The sequence below is a fragment of the Garra rufa genome, chromosome 4 (assembly GCF_049309525.1).
Source record: "Garra rufa chromosome 4, GarRuf1.0, whole genome shotgun sequence".
NCBI lineage: Eukaryota > Metazoa > Chordata > Actinopteri > Cypriniformes > Cyprinidae > Garra > Garra rufa.
The window spans coordinates 9,921,944-9,941,317 of NC_133364.1; the positions used below are offsets into that span (position 1 = coordinate 9,921,944).

A 19,374-nucleotide genomic window follows, 5' to 3' on the forward strand; every position below is an offset into this window, starting at 1 on the left:
CTTCCAGCCTTTGGGAAGTGTGTGAAAATGTGCTTTGCAAAAGTATTTAGTCCCGCAAAACATCCAGGTTATTAGGAATTATACAAAATGCATGTTATTTTTTATTTAGAACTGACCTGAATAAGATATTTCCCATAAAAGACATTTTCATATAGTCCACAAGAGAAAATAATAAGCTTTATAAATTATAAAAATTACCCTGTTTAAAAGTTTACATATGCTTGATTCTTAATACTGTGTTGTTACCTGAATGATCCACAGCTGTGTTTTTTTGTTTTGTTTTCTGTTTAGTGATTGTTGTTCATGAGTTTACTTCAGAAAAATCCTTCAGGTCCCTCAAATTCTTTGGTTTTTCAGCATTTTTGTTTATTTGAACCCTTTCCAACAATGAATGTATGATTTTGAGATCTGTCTTTTCACACTGAGGACAACTGAGGGACTCATATGCAACTATTACACAAATGCTCACACAATGCATTAAGAGCTGAATTTAAATGATCTGTCTTCTGGGAAACATTTATGTATCTTCTGTAGTTTCTGAAGGGCAGTACTAAATGAAAAAAAAAACATTAAATTTAGACTAAATAAGAAAAATGTTCACATCTTCATTCTGTTCAAAAGTTTCTGACTCTCAATGCATTGTTTTTCTTTCTAGAGCATCAGTGAGTGTTTGAACCTTCTGTAATAGTGTGATCTTTTTCTAATAGCTGAAACTTTTAATATAGCATTCTTTTATTATGATTCTGTGGACAAAAATACCAAATGAAAAGTTTGCAAAAGTATTTGGTTCAGATACAGTTGCTTTGCACTTGGCCTTTACCTTTGAATCATTAAAGCAACTTTCATCTTTTCTGTATGAAACCCCCACAGTTAAGGCATCATTATTCAAGTTGTGAACCTGAAAGACAGCTGTGAAAATCAAGACTAATAAGCGTTCAAAAGAAGTTAAAGTAAAGCAAATGCATATTGGGAAATGGGCACAAAGTAATATCGCAGCCCCAGTGGCGTAATGTTGGTTTAATTACCGAGAAGTAATTATTTCTCAAAATGTCTGGACAAACAAGGAAATCTGAGTCATTTAAATGATTACTCAAAAAGAACGCAAGTCTGGGGTTTGCCAAAAACGTAATTGTGACCCAGTTGCGAAGAGGGAAAAGTTTGTCTTGTTAGATTAAGGCCAAAATGTAACTTTTCGGCTAATATATATATGGTACAAATCTAACACTGCCCACACAGCAAAAAACATCACAGTTACTGTGAAGTATGCTGGTGATAGCATCACACTGGAAGGCTGTTTTTCATCAGCAGACACTAGGCATCTTGTTAAAATAGAAGAATGGACTGTGAGGGAAAGAATACAGCGAAATACGGCAGAAGAGCCAGTTTCAATCTCCAAAAAGACTAGAATAATCCTAAACAGCAAGGAATGCTAGTGCTGAAACATCTCAAGAACACAAAGGTAACTACTCCAATCTGCCATTAATCCAAATGAGAATCCCAGACATTATTATTTTTTTAAATTACAGTGCTCATTTTAACAACTAACCTGAATAAAGAGGTAATAAAGAGAATATCACAGAGAAAAATGGATTTGCAATTTACTTCATTAGTAAAGGGTTGGAATACTTTTGCAAGACACTGCATATCCGTGTGCGTATTCCCGTTTATTTTTGGTTCATCTCGCCATAGCTGTCAGAGAGTATCTCTTTTAGAGAGTGTTGATTGTGGAGAAGAAAGCCGAGCTGTTTGTCTCAGAGCTGGGACTCAGAGACAGCCGTCTGCTGACAGCGCACCGAGCAGCTGCGCTGCCCTCATAATAACAATAATGAAAACCTAAATAATTGATACATTCTCGCAGAAATGCATTGTTTGCATTTGAATTAAACATTACAAGAAGGTGTACTGTGTTTGATAGAGGAAAGAGAAGTTTTTAAACATAAAGGGCCGGAAACGCAGATTTTGAAAGCGGGGATTAGTACGCCGCTGATGTGCTGACCTGCAAGTCTGGTCTGGTCTAGTTTCTACCTTCTCTTCCTACACGGTCCCTTTTTGCCCATCTCCTGTTCTGTGTCTCTTTCCACCTCTCTTGCCCCCTCCCACCCCGTTGCTGTTCCTCTCATCCACTTCAGGAAAGTGGGCTGCGCTTGCGTCCCGAGGGGTTGATCCGATACAGGTCAGGTTAATCAATCCAGGGGGAGTGAGAGGCAGTGCTGGGAGTTTTAATCAGGCCGAGACTGTGGAGACTCCGACCTCTCCACCCTCCAGCTGCCTGCTTCAAGCCAGCGTGTTTGTATGTGTGGTCACGTTTGAGGACTTGTCCTCTTTCCTCTCCCTCGGCATGTGTGCTCATGTATAAGCAGCGCTGCAGTGTATTTCTATACCTCCATCTGTCTGTTCACACAAAACCACATTTTGAGCTTGAGTTTGATGACCATACAGTTGAGGTCAAAAGTTTGCATCCCCCTTTCAGAATTTGCATGCTAATTATTTTACCAAAATAAGAGAGGTCATACAAAATGCATGTTATTGTTTATTTAGTAGTGACCTGAATAAGATATTTCACATAAACGATTCTTACATTTAGTCCACAAGAGAAAATAATAGTTGAATTTATAAAAATGAACCCGTTCAAAAGTTTACATACACTTGATTCTTAATACTGTGTTGTTACCTGAATGATCCACAGCTGTGTTTTTTTAGTTGTTCCTGAGTCCCTTTGTTTGTGCTGAACAGTTAAACTGCTTGCTGTTCTTCAGAAAGGTCCTTTAGGTCCCACAAATTCTTTGGTTTTTCAGCATTTATGTGTATTTGCACCTTTTCCAACAACGACTGTATGATTTTGAGATTCATCTTTTCACACTGAGGACAATTGAGGGACTCATATACAACTATTACAGAAGGTTCAAACGCTCACTGATGCTTCAAAAGGAAACACAATGCATTAAGAACCGGAGGGGTGATATCTTTTGGAATTTGAAGATCGGGGTGAATTTAACTTATGTTGTCTTCTGGGAAACATATAAGTATCTTCTGTGGCATCTAAAGGAGCAGTACTAAATGAAAAAATCTATATATTTTGGCAAAATAAGAAAAATGTACGCATCTCTATTCTGTTCAAAAGTTTTCACCCCCGGCTCTTGATGCATAATTTTTTCTTATGAAGCATCAGTGAGCGTAAATTGTCTGGATTTTGGTTTTGTTTCCTATTGCTTTCATACTTGCTGTAGGTAAAGACCAGACAGGGGGGATCTACAAAGAACGGTCCGATCAAATCAAATATGCATACATGTAATATACGAGGACTGTAGAGAGGGAAACAAAGCCAAAACCTAGACATTTTAGCAGATTTAGGGTAATTTTAAAGGAAAAAGAAGTAAATAAAACCATACAAGATATTTGTAAGTATTTACCTTACATCTTGCAACCAAAATCAAAATAACTATTATATCAATTACCTTTTTCAACAACATTTTGCAATAGTTCTGTATATAAAGTCCCCATGAAATCAAAATTTAAGCTTTTTGGCTTTTAGATTGAATGAAATAGCCTTAAGTTTATCTATAAGCTAGTGTGCTTTAAAACTATGACGTAATTCGCATTTAGCAGATATAAGCATTCAAAACTTAGACTCCAGACCACAAACATATTAGACCCATTTGAATTCTAAAGCTATATCTATAGAATATAGAGTTCAATCAAAGAACTTCAGTGGACCTTTAAGAATAATGTCAAGACAAAATAGCTTCCCATTTGGAACAGCTGACATATTTTGATTTATGTTTATGATATTTCCCTAATAGGACAAGAATTTTCATTGTATTGTTAATGTTTTTTGACAACCGGTATCACAGTCCAAAAACAAAACCGCTGTATCAGTGATTTGAATTTGAAAATTAATGAATCATTTTGTATTACCACATTTTAAAAAATGCATGTAAAAGCATCTCTTTTCACCTCTTTCCAAAAAACATAATTGCAAAACCGCTTTCTTGAACTGTTATTAAAATCACTGCAGGAATGATATTGATTTACAGTTTTGTAGTGAGTCTCTTTAGGAATAACACATTTATTAATATCTGACGACAATTTTGACAGTTTTTTTTTTGTACTTTGTAACACCATTAGAAAAAACACTCGATTAACTCTATTGTCAGCCATTTTTGATGTGCAATAAAACATTTTCCTGTGGCAAACGGGGGGCTGGGGAAAAGGAGGAGAGGAGGAGGTGGTAGGCAATGGGACAGGCTCTCCGGGCAGCGCAGGAGGACTGACGGGCAGCCAGCGGCCTGTCAGCGTGCCAGGACAGAAGTGGGCACTGTGCCCAGGCTGGCGTCGGACTCCAGGCTGCCTGGGGAGAGAATATACCCCCCATACTCTTCTCTGATAAGGGCGAGAGACTTAGAGCGAAAGAAAAGAGATGAAGAAAGCAGCATCATATATGCAACTGACCTGTATACTCAGACGGATTCATCCAGGGTCAGATGAGCAAAGTGCATCCATTGACTCATTTGACCCCAAAAAACAGGATGAAGCCATTTTAGTTGGCATTTTTACCGTATAATCAATGGCTTTTCACCCAGTGCATCTGACAATGCTCTAATTGTGACTGTTGGATCCTGGGGTTAAGTGCATAGCTCAAAAGCACAGTAAGTGAGCAGGATTGTGGTTGCAGTCACTTGTAACCACGTCCTTGGTCACATATCTCTTATGATTAGATATGGGACGTAACATGGTTTTTAGTAATACTTAATATGGTGAAACCTCAAGTGTAATCTTGCTGTTTTCATCAAAGACGGATAAGTGAGCATGTTTGCATGCACAATTTTATTGATTGTGCTTAATAAGACATGCAAAGTCATGCATGTGTGAATTTATCAGGAAAAGGTCATAAACGGTTTCAAATTGGACTTTTGCTTTAAATGCAAAGACCACGTTTGCTCACTGTATTTAATGTGCATGTAGTCTAACTGTTTAGCATTTTATATTCTAATGGAAATAACAAAGAAAAACTTAAATGTAAACATGTTTTTTTGTGATCTCATTTTATTACTTTGCATGTAAACCTGTAAAACGTGGGTTTTTAATGAGGTGATTTTTGATAGTTATTGCACACAGTGAGTGCGCTAACATGCATGATGTTGCACTGATTATGCTTAATAAGCTGACAGCATGTAAGGTCATGTACATGCCTAAAACGGTGTGCTTTCATGAGGGAAAGGTCATAATCGGTGTAAGCAGAACTCGATCGCAGTTAGATTTTTGCCCATTACGTTAAACATTTGAAAAGCCCTAGCTTATTCACTGTAAACCATGAATATTCATTGTTATGCAAGCCCATTTCTGCTACATAATAAAAAATAAGTTCTCAGTTTAGACTTTTCGCAGTTTTGAGAAAAAAAATCTGAATTGCAAAATATAAACAAATACATACTAGGAATTTAGAATTTTTCTTGCAGTTTCATTTCTCTGATAGTTCTGAGATTATATCTCACAATTCTAATTTCTCTTCTTAGAATTGCAAGAAAAAAGGTCAGAATTTTGAAATATAAATTAATGTACACTACCAGTCAAAAGTATTAGAACAGTAAGATTTGAATGTTTTTTTAAAGAAGTCTCTTCTGCTCACCAATCCTGCATTTATTTGATTCAAATTACAGCAAAAATAGTACAAATTTGAAATATTTTTACTATTTAAAATAACTGCTTTTTATTTGAATATATTTTAAAATGTAATTTATTCCTGTGATTTCAAAGCTGAATATTTAGCATCATTACTCCAGTCACACGATCCTTCAGAAATCATTCTAATATTCTGATTTGCTGCTTCAAAATATTTAATTATAAAAAAATTATTATTATGCTGAAATAACTGAGAATTTTTTCCCCAGTTTCTTTGATGAATAGAAAGTTCAAAAGAACAGCATTTATCTAAAATAGAATTTTTTTGTAATATTATAAATGTCTTTATCATCCGTTTTCACCAATTTAAAGCATCCTTGCTAAATAAAAGTAACAATTTCTATATATACTGACTCCAAGCGTTGAAAAATGCTGATCTTTGGATCTTTCTATTCATCAAGGAATCCTGAAAAAAATTACTCAACTGATTTAAATATTGATAATAATAATAAATGTTCCTTAAACAGCAAATCAGCAAATTATAATGATTTTTGAAGGAAATGTGACACTGAAGACTGGAGTAATGATGCTGAAAATGTAGCTTTGATCACAGGAATATATTCAAATAAAACATTTTTTATATATGGTAAAAATATTCCAAAATTTTACTGTTTTTTCTGTACTTCGGATCAAATAAATACAGGCTTGGTGAGCAGAAGAGACTTCTTTAAAACACATTAAAACATCTTTTAACTGGTAGCGTAAATGTGTTTGACGTGTTTGAAAGAACAAGAACATGACCCAAACTCCTTCAGTGCCATCACTCCATCACCCCTCAAATCTATAACATGTGCTGTGTCCCCCACCGCCCTAAGGGGACTGACCCCAGACCCGTCCCGTCCCGGTGAGGAGCGTCTGTCAGGGCGAGCCTCTTCCACCCCCACCGTCAAGTTAGGAACCTGGCAGGCACATGGTCTTTCCAGCAGCCACAGGCCCCTGACTGCTGCGTCCATCTATTTATTAGGGAATAAAGTAGCTCTAACAGCCCCTACGCTTTTATAGCAGGATCCCCGCTGGTTCTCCACACTACACCAAGTCCTATCAGACTTCTTACTGGGAACAAATTGACAGAGAGGAAGAAGGAAGGAGAGAGTGAGCGGGCCGCGTGCGTCATAGAAGAGAGAGAGTGACTGATGTGTGGCCAGTTTGGCCTGTGTCTGGTTTCCTGAGCAGTCAGTGCAAAAAGCCATATGGGCTCAGAGGAGAGAGAGAGAGAGAGAGAGAGAGAGAGAGAGAGAGAGAGACATGCATTCACTTTCACAATGAGAGAAGCGTGCATGAGTCATCTTCGTCCAGCTTTACAGAGGAAAATGAAATAGAGAAATGAGAGAGTACAATCCCTTTACCAAGAAAAGGCTTAATTGCTGTGAAATGGTGCACTTACAGAGGCATATATATATATATATATATATATATATATATATATATATATATATATATATATATACCTATTTTTATATATGTATGTTTCGATGTTTTAAATTATGGATATAGAATACTATTACAGATATATAATAAAACAAATTAATAAAAAAAATGAACAAAAATAAAAATCTACAAAATTATTTGTAATTTTTAAAAATATGCAAAATTACGAAAATTAATTTAAAATAAATTTTTAATGAAATTAAAAATTCTGAGTAAAAATATTTTACATTAAAAAAATTGTACAAAATACAAACAATGAAATTAAAAATATATAAATAAAATGAAAATTAAAATATGAATAAAATGAAATAAAAAATATAATTTAATCTAAAATTACTTTTACATTTTTACAATTACCTAAAATATAAACAATTACATTTAAAACAATTCTTCTTAGAATTTCGAAAAAAAGCTCAGAAGTTTGAGATATAAACTCTAATCTAAAACAAATTTTTTATTCTTTTTATTTCATGGCATAATCTTAAAAAATATTTCAAAATATCATGTAAACGTTATGTTTTTTAACATTTTAATTATTTATTTTTTTTACAATGAAATTGAAAATGAGTAAATATATCAATAAAATGATAATTTAAAAAAAACATAAAAATATTATTTAAAATTGAGAAAAAGAAAAAAGTCAGAATTTTGAAATCAAGTTGCAATTACCTTTATTATTCTTTTTTATTATTATTGATTTGCATCTAAACCCTTAAAGGTTTTTTTGAAGAGCTGATTTTTGACAGTATTTTTGATCTTAAAAGATTATTTCAAAATATCATGTAAACATGCTGTTTTTCCGTTGTCACAAGTTGTTCATGTAAAATACAATTTAAATAAAAATCTTTTAAATTTAACATTTTTTTTTTTTACAAAATACAAACAAAATTAAAATTTAAATATTCATAAAATTAAATAAAAAAATTATTTTCAGTTTTTAAAATTGCCTAAAATATAAACAATTACATAAAAAAAGATATAAAATAGATATAAGAAATAAATGTTATGATAAAGTTTAATGCCTCATTCTTAAATGGCCAAATTGCTGTAATGTTAATGTAATGTTTCAATGTCTTTTGAAAATTTGATCATAAAAGTAAAAAATAAGGATTTTTAGCTTTTTGTCTGCTAAAAGTCAAGTCAAGTCAAGTCACCTTTATTTATATAGCGCTTTTAACAATACAGATTGTGTCAAAGCAACTGCACAGTATTTAAACAGCACAATAGTGTGTAAGTAACGCATTATTGTAAACAATCAATTTTCAGTTAAAGGCAGTTCATCAATGAATTCAGTGATATCATCATCCAGTTCAGTTCAAATAGTATACGAAAGTGTCCCCAACTAAGCAAGCCAGAAGCGACAGCGGCAAGGAACCAAAACTCCACAGGTGACAGAAATGGAGAAAAAAAACCTTGGAAGAAACCAGGCTCAGTCGGGGGACCAGTTCTCCTCTGGCCAGACGAAACCAGCAGTTTGTACCAATGTCCGATTGTAGAGAACTCATCAGGTTCCTGTGGTGTAGCGCCGATGGCCGTCTAGGTTGGCAAGGTCTTTAGTGATGATCCGTCTCTGGAGCTCATCTGGTTGACATTCAGGGCTGTAGAAGTCATCTCCAGGTGGAGATCCGTGATCTAAGCTGGGTACGGACTGGATCCGGGGGACTGCAGTGACCATCTGATCCGGATACAGGCTGGGTCTGGTGGCTACGGTGACCTCGGAATAAGAATGAAACAGACTAATATTAGCGTAGATGCCATTCTTTTTACGATGCAACGAGTGCATCAGATGTTATGGGAGGTGTTTTCGGTTCCGGTTGACCTAATTAAAGCAGCCTAACAGTCCTTTAACGGATTTGAATTATAGGAATGTGTTAATGTTTTATGTGTAAGCCAGGTTAAAGAGAAACCCTAACCCTAACCCTAAAAATTAACATTCTGGAGGGAAAATTGTTGCATTATAATAATATGCATTGGTACATAATGCAGTATATAATGCAGGGGTTTCAGAAAAAGTTCTGAGAAATATAAGATAAGAATGTAATAATTATATTATTATAAAAAAACATTTATGTTTGTGCTTAAAATGTTTTTAAATTTCTTTGTTTTTATACGTTTATTTTATCCAGACAAAACAGCCATGATAAAGTCCTAAGCGGAGTTACAAGACGAGAACGAAACAGTGAGAGGGAACGGCTGGAATAGAGTGAATGAATAACAGGAGAGGGAGCGCGACAGGAGGAGGAACAGGGGCATGAAACATCTGAGAAGCAGGTGTAGGATAAGGAAATAAATGCAAAATGGCAGAAGAGAAGCAGAACAAGCTGTGGGAGAGACTATATGCCGAGTAAAGGAAGTGGAAGGCGAGAGGTGAAGGGCAGAAAGGAGACAGAAAGATTGCGGAACGGGCTAAAGGAGAAAGAAGAGGAAAAATGATGGAATTTCAAGAGCGCGCAGTGGGAACGTCAGGAAAATGTCTCGGAGTGAAAGCAAGCAACATGGGGTGGGAGTGACGGAATTGACAGTAAAAGAGAGTATGAGCGGTGAGAGGCATTGTATGTGTGTTTGTGTGTGTGTGTGTGTGTGTGTGTGTGTGTGTGTGTGTGTGTGTGTGCAGCCCACATGTCTTTGATTTGGGAGTCTGCCTGCTATCTGGGTTAGTCACAGACAGCGTTATGGAGAGACGCTGCAGTTTTAATGATATACAGCAGGCTGCTCGCTCAGACACCTCAGCACACAGATCTGTCAGGCTTGCCTCAGCATTGATCTCCCAGCGGCTGCCGCAAAGCACCCTGGGAAACACAGCTGGAGCGGTTAACCCCACCCCCAGCACGTGTAGAGCCCCCTCCCCGTCATTTCCACCGTACCCCGAACCACATGGCGTTCTGTGTGAGGAAAGAGGGGGGCATTTACAGTACGTGTGACTCAATGGGGAAGCAGCGAGTTTTACAGACTTGTGAACACTTTGGTTATTATAAGTGCTGTGAATTCACAACCAGAAAGCTGCTCCGCATATGACTGTTTGATGCCGCGTGATTAAGAGCTTTCGCTCTTTATTCCGTGCCTTCGCTTTTCTCTGCGTGCACAGAGACTGAGGCATTGGGCAGATTGTTTTGATTAGTGGCTGTTTTTATGCTAGTCGGGATCTTTGGTATGGGTGGCATCTTTTCTCTTTCAGTCTCTCTGTCTCTCTCTCGCTGGCGCCGGAGCTCTTTGTGCGCAGTTGTGTAACTGGAGGATCATCACAGAGTTCAAGAGCTCTCCTGAGCTTTAGCCAGGTTGTCTTCATGCTCGCTCGCTCGCACATTCACACACACATACACGCCGTCTGCTCGGCTCCAGTGTCTTCTCTCACCTCTGTTTCTTCCCTGTTCTGTGTCAGACACTGAGCTGTTTACATAATCGCTCAAAATCAGATCCAAACCTTAAAAGGATTCCGTTCACCCAAAAATGAAAATTCTGTCAGCGTTTACTCACGCCTGTGTCATTCTTTCTTCTGTTGGACACAAACACAGAATGTTCACACTGCTGTTTTAGTGAAAGTGAATGGTGACTAGGCTCTTTAACTATAGCAGACAGAATCATACGATGGATTTGTTTGTAAAACAAAACCAAAATGAGCTTTTAAAACTTATTTGTGCAGTTTGAATATGCACATTTGGTCACAAATTTGGTCTTCTCATAAGCTCTTAAAAAGGAAGGTTTTTTATTGACATCTGTGGTTCCATTTAGAACCTTTTAGATTTATGGAAATAGAAGGTTTCTGCGGAAGGTTCTTTACAATACAGTCAATAGCAGACAAAGTCACAGACAAAAGCACATTTGGTTAATAATGTGTTCAGATTTGGTCAAATTTTGAGTCTTCTCATACATTTATAAAAATAAAAGTTCTTTATTGGCATTCATAGGCAATAATATGACTTTCGAAGTTTATTTGGTCAATAATGTGGTCAAATTGGTCTTTTTGACATCTATGGTTCCATTTAGAACCTTTAACATCCATGGAAACAGAAGGTTTCTGCAGAAGTGAAAAAAGGTTCTTTACAATACAGACAATAGCAGATAAAGTCATACAATAGCTTTGTGTGTGAAACAAAACCAAAATGAGTCCTCAAAGCTTATTTGTGCAGTTTTAGTCAATAATCTGTTAAAATTTGGTTTAAAATGTAGTCTTCTCATACACTGTTAAAAAGAAAGATTATTTATTGTTATCTCTGAGGAATATAAACAAAATGACTCTCAAAGCTTATTTGGTCAATAATGTTGTCAAATTTGGTCAAAAAATGTGGTCTTCTCCTCATACACTCTTAAAAAGGAAGTTTTGACAATTAGTTCCATTTAGAATCTTTAACATCCATGGAAACACAAGGTTTCTGCAGAAGATTTTTTTTCAAGGCATAAAAGACAGACAATAAGAGACAAAATCACACGATAGCTTTGTGGGAGGAACAAATCTAAAATGAGCTCTCTAAGCTTATTTGGGCAGTTTGATTATCCACATTTGGTCAGATTTGGTAAAAAATGTGGTCTTCTCATACATACAAAAAGGGTTTGTTGGCATTCATTGGCAACAAAATGAGTCTCAAAGCTTATTTGGTCAATAATGTGGTCAAATTTGGTCTTCTCATACACTCTAAAAAGGAAGGTTATTGACATCTATGGTTTCATTTAGAACCTTTAAAATCCATGGAAACAGAAGATTTCTGCAGAAGATTATTTTTCATGAAAAAAAAAATCTTTACAATACAGGCAATAGGAGACAAAGTCATATGATAGTTTTGTGGGGGGAACAAAATCAAAATGAGCTCTCAATGCTTATCAGTGCTTATTTGGTCAATATGTCAGATGTGGTCAAAAATGTGTTTTTCCTCATATATTCTTAAAAATAAAGGTTGTTTATTGGCATTCATTGGCAACAAAATGACTCTCAAAGCTTATTTGGTCAATAATGTGGTCCAGTTTGGTCAAAAACTTTGTCTTCTCCTCATACACTCTTAAAAAGGAAGTTTTGACATCGAAGGTTCCATTTAGAACCTTTAACATCCATGGAAACATACAATTTCTGCAGAAGGTTCTTAATAGTGGGGGAAAAAATTCTTTACAATACAGATAATAGCAGACTAAGTCAAACAATTGCTTTGTGGGAGGAAAACCTCTCAACACATATTTGTGTTTATTTGGTCAATAATGTGGTCAAATTAGGTCAAACCTTTTGTCTTCTCATTTTATTTGCATTCATTAGTAACAAAATGACTCTCCAACGCTTATTTGGTCAACAGTGTGTTTAAATTTGGTCTTCTTCTCATACACTCTTCAAAAATATTTTTTTATTGACATCTGTGGTTTTATTTAGAACCTTTAACATTTATGGAAATAAAATGTTTCCATAGATGGTTCTTTATAGTGGAAAAAGGATCTTTACAATTAGGACAATAGCAGACAAAGTCATACGATAGCTTTGTGGGAGGAACAAAACCAAAATGAGCTCTCAACACTTATGTCTGCTTATTTGGTCAATAATGTGGTCAGATTTGTTAAAAAATGTGATCTTCTCCTCTTACACTTTTACAAATAAACGTTTCTTTATTGGCATCTATGGGTCAATGAAGAACTTTTAACATCCGTGGAACAATTCCATTCTACAAAAGCTTCTTTATAGTGGAAAAGTGTCTTTAGATGATTAAAATGGTCTTCACATTAAGGACTGAAGGGTTCTTTAGGGATCAAGAATGATTCTTCTATGGCACTGCTACAAAACCCCCCTTTCTGGAACCTTTATTTTTAGGAGTGCATAATATGACTATTCAAAAACTTGGAAAATAGCACACAAATCTACTTTAATGATGTGTTATGGTCTTTTTGTCATCATTGGAGCTTGATGGTCCACTTTCATTACATGGAAAAGAGCAGTACTAACATTGTTAAACATCTTGTTTTGTGTTCCATGCAAGCAAGAAAATAATACGGGTTTGGATGACATGAGTGTGAGTAAATGACAGAATTTTCATTCTCTAACCGATCTGCCAGCACTGGCAACCGTTCTGCTAATATAAGTCGCTACAAATCTGCAAAGCCTGTATGAAGACAGCATCCAGATTCCGAAACCCAGCAGAAGCTGGATGCTCGGATCCTATTCATGCGTGCCAGTGATGTCATCATTTACCAACCATAGCTGGCAGCGGCACAGATGGCATAGAATAGACCGACAGAGAGAGAACGTGTCCATTTAAGGTCACACTGAAATGTGTATTATTAGCACCAATTTCAGCAAGAGTGAGTAATGTATAAGCAATGCATATGTGATGTACGTAAGCACACTTATCTGTAAGACTCAGGATTTATTGCTCACACTCAGACTCAGAGGTGACCTGCTGGAGTGGATCGAAGTGGCTCTTAATTCAAACACCTCACAGGAGTCTTTAAAAATTAAATGAATTGACAGGCAGTGGTGTTTATGCACATGAGCTCTGGCAATGCAAAAGAGTGTTTTTGTACTATGCATATTTTTCTTAGCACCTACAAAGAGCTTAATGCATACTGATTAGCATGAGGCATCAGTCGTGTATTACACTAGCATTGCGCTGGGTTGCGCTGCGATTGCATAGACCTCGTGAGAAAATGTAATTGCTTCTTTTACTGTCTCTGTTCATTTCTTGCTAAAGTGCGCCACCATGTGATGAGACACAGTAACAGAGTCACGACTTAAAATTGTGAATGGAAAGTGTGCAATAGACAGGAAATGTATGCATTTAAAAATAGGTTAGATCATTTTGAAAATTATGACATGATTATACTATTTTTATTTAAACAACAACAACAACAACAATAATAATAATAGTAGTTGTTGTTTTGTCATCATTATTGTGTAGCTATGTTCAGTACATATGTGACCCTGGACCACAAAACAAGTCTTAAGTAACAAAGGTATACATTGTACGTGTTAAAATTATTTTTTTATTTTATGTCAAAAAAATTATTTCATGTCCAAAATCTTTGGGATATTAAGTAAAGATCTTGTTCTATGAACATATTTTGTAACTTTCCTACTGTAAATATATCAAAACTTTTTTTTTTATATTAGTAATATGCATTGCTAAGAATTTCATTTGCACAACTTTAAAGGCGATTCTCAATATTTAGATTTTTTTGCACCCTCAGATTCCAGATTTTTCAAATGTATCTCTGCCAAATCTCTTGTATCTCCTATCCTAACAAACTATACATCAATGGTAAGCTTATTAATTCAGCTTTCAGATAAATCTCAGTTTCAAAATATTGACCCTTATGTTTTGTGGTTCTGGCTCACATTTAAATATAGGTAGATTATTTTATTAAAAATGACTTGAGGAATTGTATTCCATGTTTCCTGATTAACATTTAAAGCAATAGTTTACAGAATTTTTTTTTTAATTCAGCATAGTTTTCATTATAGTTAAATGAATTATTTGCGGCCTCTGTGTTGACTTCTTTATTGACATCTATGGTTCGACGGATCTTTTATGCATGGAAGAGTTTTATTAAACAAAAGGTTCTTTATAATAGAAAAAAAGTTCTAAAGTTCATTAGATTTTTGATGTTCTTCACACTAAGAACTGTTCGCATTATTTTTTTTTTGTGTGTGGAAATTTTAGTTTTTAATATATGTATTTTAATGCAAATGTATTGTTATTTTTTCTTTTATTTTAGAATCTTAACTGTGTTGTTATTACTTAATCAGTGCACCAGAGGGAGCAAACACCATTTACTAAGTTCATGAATGTGAACTCGAACCACGAACCACATCACGCTTAAAAATAAGAAATTCATGAATTTATGTGCATTATCAGATTACCCTGAAGCCAATCTGTTAGACATTCTTTGATTTTTATAAAATTTTCCTCTAATCATCATCTAATAAATCCCTGTATTTGGCATTCTTATACAAGTTCATTTTGCCATTGCATTTACACACTCGAAATAAACCACTTGAGTACAGTAACGATACGAACGAATAGTGTAAAGTAAAATAAATCGAGTTTATTGCTCACTGTGCGTCAGGGTCCCAGGGTGAGGGAGGGACGTGGAGACAAGCCCAGGTCTGCAATGGGAGGCGTAAAGGTGATGGCTGGGCGTGTGGATTAGAGGAGATGAAAGGGTCCGGAGAGGCGCTTTATCATGCACAGACTGCTCGGAAATTGAGTGGCGTCTCTCACACCAATTCTGACATGTCTGTACTCAAAAGAGAGGTGTGGGGGTGATGCTGGAATGGCACAGGGCTCGCTACAATTCCCAACTTCTCCAAGAGTCTGGAGCTGTAAAACACTCATTGTATTTGCATTCCTTACACCGCAGTTCTGAAGGATAGGGTGCAATGTGGCTGTTTATGTCTGCAATGTTGGTTATCAGCTGTAAATTCGTCTAAAACGGGCGAGCTGATAAAACTTTCCCCACTTTATATCCCGGTTTAGTCTTGGTTGCTGAAGTGTGAGTGGATATCTCATGCCCAAGTGCGTTTAAGGCAACTGCGTCTTTTATGTGCAAAGTGATTTAGAGGGTAGCAGGAGTTGAACTGTCAAAGATCACATGCGTGGCTTTTATTCCTCATGTCAAACTGGGATTTTTTTGTTTCCCCCTTGTTCGGATTTATTGCGGTAAACTATAGAGCTAAAAAGAATGGAGATTATACGCATGTGAACGTTGATGGAAGAATGATATTTTCCAAGCCGTTAACTCTTTTATTCCCTCTCCCTCTGTGAACTTTTGACTTTTTGATTTTCATATAAATGCTTCTCGAGTGTCTCAAGTTCCTCCTAATACACGCATTGTGTCGTAATTTACCGTAAGTGCAAAACGCGCTCTTGCGCACCGGAGAATCAAAGCCCTGCCGCGAATCGGACTCTCATCTGCTGCCCTCTTGTGTTGTTTGGCCTCCCCAAATTCCTCACCAGTTCCTCGGCTCCCCTCGCGCTCCTCCTCCTCTCCATTGTATCCGCGTCAAAACGAAGGGGGTGCGGAGAAGTGCGAGCAGAAGGAGGGAGGGTTAAGTTGTGCCATCAGAGCGCAGAGGTGTTAGTTCATATCGAGAGAACCGGCTGAGACACAGGGGGGAGAGACAGAGAGAGAGAGTTTGGACTATCACCTCATAGTTGCACTTATGTCTTTTCTTCGTTCGTTTAAACTTCCATCCATGTGGCGCTTATATCCATTACGCACCGACATCCACTTTCGTTGAAGCGGAGTTGGAAAAGAACATTCTTAACAGATGTCAGACTCCGTTAGTGCCTCAGGTCATCTAGGTGTTTTACGCACAGCTGGTGTTTAAAACTGAGCTGGGGCGAAATTGAGAGGATTCAAAGGCACACTTTCTATTTTGGTCAAGGAAGCAGCTCCTCCAAGTGGATTACTATCATTTCCTACATGTTTCCCCAGAGGAGGCTCTTCGCGTTTCCATTTCTTGGACGAGGAAGGATGGATGTGAGAATGAACCAAGGACACCTACTTTTGGCAGTGACCCTCATCGTCTGCAACTCTCAGCTGCTGGTGGTCGCCAACTCATGGTGGTAAGATTGTATTTGTAAACTAGTCAAAGTTTTTTCTAAAGAATGTCATACTAACAGTCTTTGTGAAGGATGGAACAATGCATAAGAAAACTATTAGCTGGGAACAAATGTGGAGGCTTTGTCACAATATTTACCTTGGGCAACAAATGGTCAAACTGTTTGTAAATAAGGGCATTCAAGGCAACATGTCCTCAGGACAACAGGTTTTTCCAACAGTTTTCAACATGATAATAAGCCACGGACACCATTTATGCCGTGCAGTCCTTAACTCAATATCAAAAACAATGCTTTGCTTGAAAGTAAACATTATTATACAGGTTTAGAGTTTGACTTAGTGAGAAGTTTACACTATGCAGGTTAGTTGTCCATATTCAAGTCAACACTGTATTTGTCTGATCGTCGGTGATTTGGTCTTACTTTCCCAGGTCATTAGCCATGAACCCCATCCAAAGACCGGAGATGTACATCATTGGAGCACAGCCTCTGTGCAGCCAGCTGACGGGTCTGTCTCAGGGTCAGAGGAAGCTCTGCCAGCTCTATCAGGACCATATGGTTTATATTGGAGAGGGGGCGAAGACGGGCATCAAGGAGTGTCAGTATCAGTTCAGGCAGAGGCGATGGAACTGTAGCACAGTGGACAACACATCCGTGTTTGGCCGCGTCATGCATATAGGTGAGTCAGTGTGTGATGGTGCTTAAAATGTTTATGCATTCAAAACTAAATTGATTAAATGCACAGTATTAAAACATGCAACTTTTGAATGCATGCCTGCTTTGACATCTCAGACCACTGTGTAGTTTTAAATTAGAAGGGTATACATATAGTTACTGTATTTTGCACAGAGTTGACCAGCTGTTTAATTCCAGATATCTGTGTCAAAATTGGATAGATATATTATTTAAGGATGTATTTTGAGACTATTCTCTAATATGAATTATAATCACAATGCATGTATATCAGTGACCTCGTTTATAAATTATATATCTGATTGATTCACAAGTATTTTAGCTTCAATGAAACAGTAAATATAAAATATGAATTTGTTGTTGTATATCACCAAAAAATGTGAAAGTACAATAACGCATATAAACGCATACTCTATCAAAGTTTTTGATAAATGTATAGTTGTTAAATATAGCGTACTTCTAAAGTGTTAATGGTGCGCACTCAGCATGCATTGAACAGATCCGTGTCAGATTTACGCGTTGCGCTCTTGAAATCAGCTTGGCGATTTTCATAATAACATTGTTTGTTATTTAAATATTGGGTGCTCTGTATTAGTTTGTGCATGTATGTTTGCATTCGTGTAGTTCTTTTATACAGCATATTTGAGAGAAGAAAGTTTCTCCTTGTAGCATGCAAGCAGCGCGTGTGTACTTGAATCGAATGCATGCACGTATGCGTGTCGATCTCCCACAGAAGACAGCGCTCTTTGCCTCAATTGAGTGTTAGTTCCGCTCATCAGTGAAACAAGGTGTAAGACGCGACATGCCCCCCTCTCATGCCCCCCCAAATAGCACGGGACTTATTTGCAGTCAATCGCGAGGTTTATATTGAGGTGTTAGTCGGGCCATTGTCCAGCGTCGCTTTTGAAATGCAATGACACGATGACACAGAGTCGGGATATCCGGGACTCTATTTGAAGTCTGGGCACCAAAGGCCAATAAAAGTGGCCCTCCGAATTCAATAGGCGCATCGTTGGAATGCAGGTACACACCCGTTTATACGCGCCGCTTTGTGTGTTTGATGCTATGAAACCGGCAACGAATTTTAGGATGCAATACTTTCCTCTATCTTTCTGTATAGTGTGTTCTATCTATCTATCTACAGTTGAAGTCAAAAGTTTACATACACCTTTTGCAGAATCTGCAAAATGTTAATTATTTTACCAAAATAAGAGAGATAATGCAAAATGCATGTTATTTTTATTTTATTTAGTACTGTCCTGAATGAGATATTTCACATAAAGGACGTTTACATATAGACCACAAGAGAAAATAATAGTTGAATTTATAAAAATGACCCTGTTCGAAAGTTTACATGCACTTGATTCTTAATACTGTGTTGCTACCCGAATGATTCACTGCTGTGTGTTTTTTTAAGTGATAGTTGTTCATGAGTCCCTTGTTTGTCCTGAACAGATAAACTGTTCTACTTCAGGTCCCACAAATATTTTGGTTTTTTAGCATTTTTGTGTATTTGAACCATTTCCAACAATGACTGTGTGATTTTGAGATCCATCTTTTCACACTGAGGACAACTGAGAAGCTCATATGCAACTATTACAGAAGGTTTAAATGTTCACTGATGCTCCAGATGCATTAAGAGCCGGGGGCTTGAATTTAAAGATCAGTGAAAATTTAACTTATTTTCTCTTTTGGGAAACATGTAAGTACTAAATGAAAATAATAATAATAATAATAATAAATTAGGCAAAATAAGAAAAATGTACACATCTTCATTTTGTTCAAAAGTTTACACCCCTGGCTCTGATGCATTGTTTTTCCTTCTGAAGCATCAGTGAGTGTTTGAACCTTCTGTAAAAATTCTGTATGGGTCCCTCATTTGTCCTCAGTGTGAAAAGATGGATCTCAAAATCATACAGTCATTGTTGGAAAGGGTTCAAATACACAAAAATGCTGAAAAACATATGAAAATGTCTTATTCAGGTCAGTACTAAATAAAAAATAACATGCATTTTGTATGATCCCTCGTATTTTGGTTACAGAT

At 36.6% G+C, this 19,374-nt stretch overlaps 1 protein-coding gene across 2 annotated transcripts in view; it reads left to right on the forward strand.

The window, feature by feature from the left end:
• wnt5b (wingless-type MMTV integration site family, member 5b) overlaps positions 1–19,374 on the forward strand; it is an 88,767-nt gene that overhangs the window by 58,674 nt on the left and 10,719 nt on the right. The window contains exons 2-3 of one of the 2 annotated variants that reach the window (XM_073838610.1): positions 16,513–16,643; positions 17,069–17,316. In XM_073838610.1, coding sequence (XP_073694711.1) covers positions 16,552–16,643; positions 17,069–17,316 — 340 coding nt within the window. In that variant the 5' untranslated portion in view covers positions 16,513–16,551. Of the gene's footprint in view, positions 1–16,127; positions 16,644–17,068; positions 17,317–19,374 lie in introns of those variants that run through there. The other variant, XM_073838609.1, reaches the window with a different exon arrangement.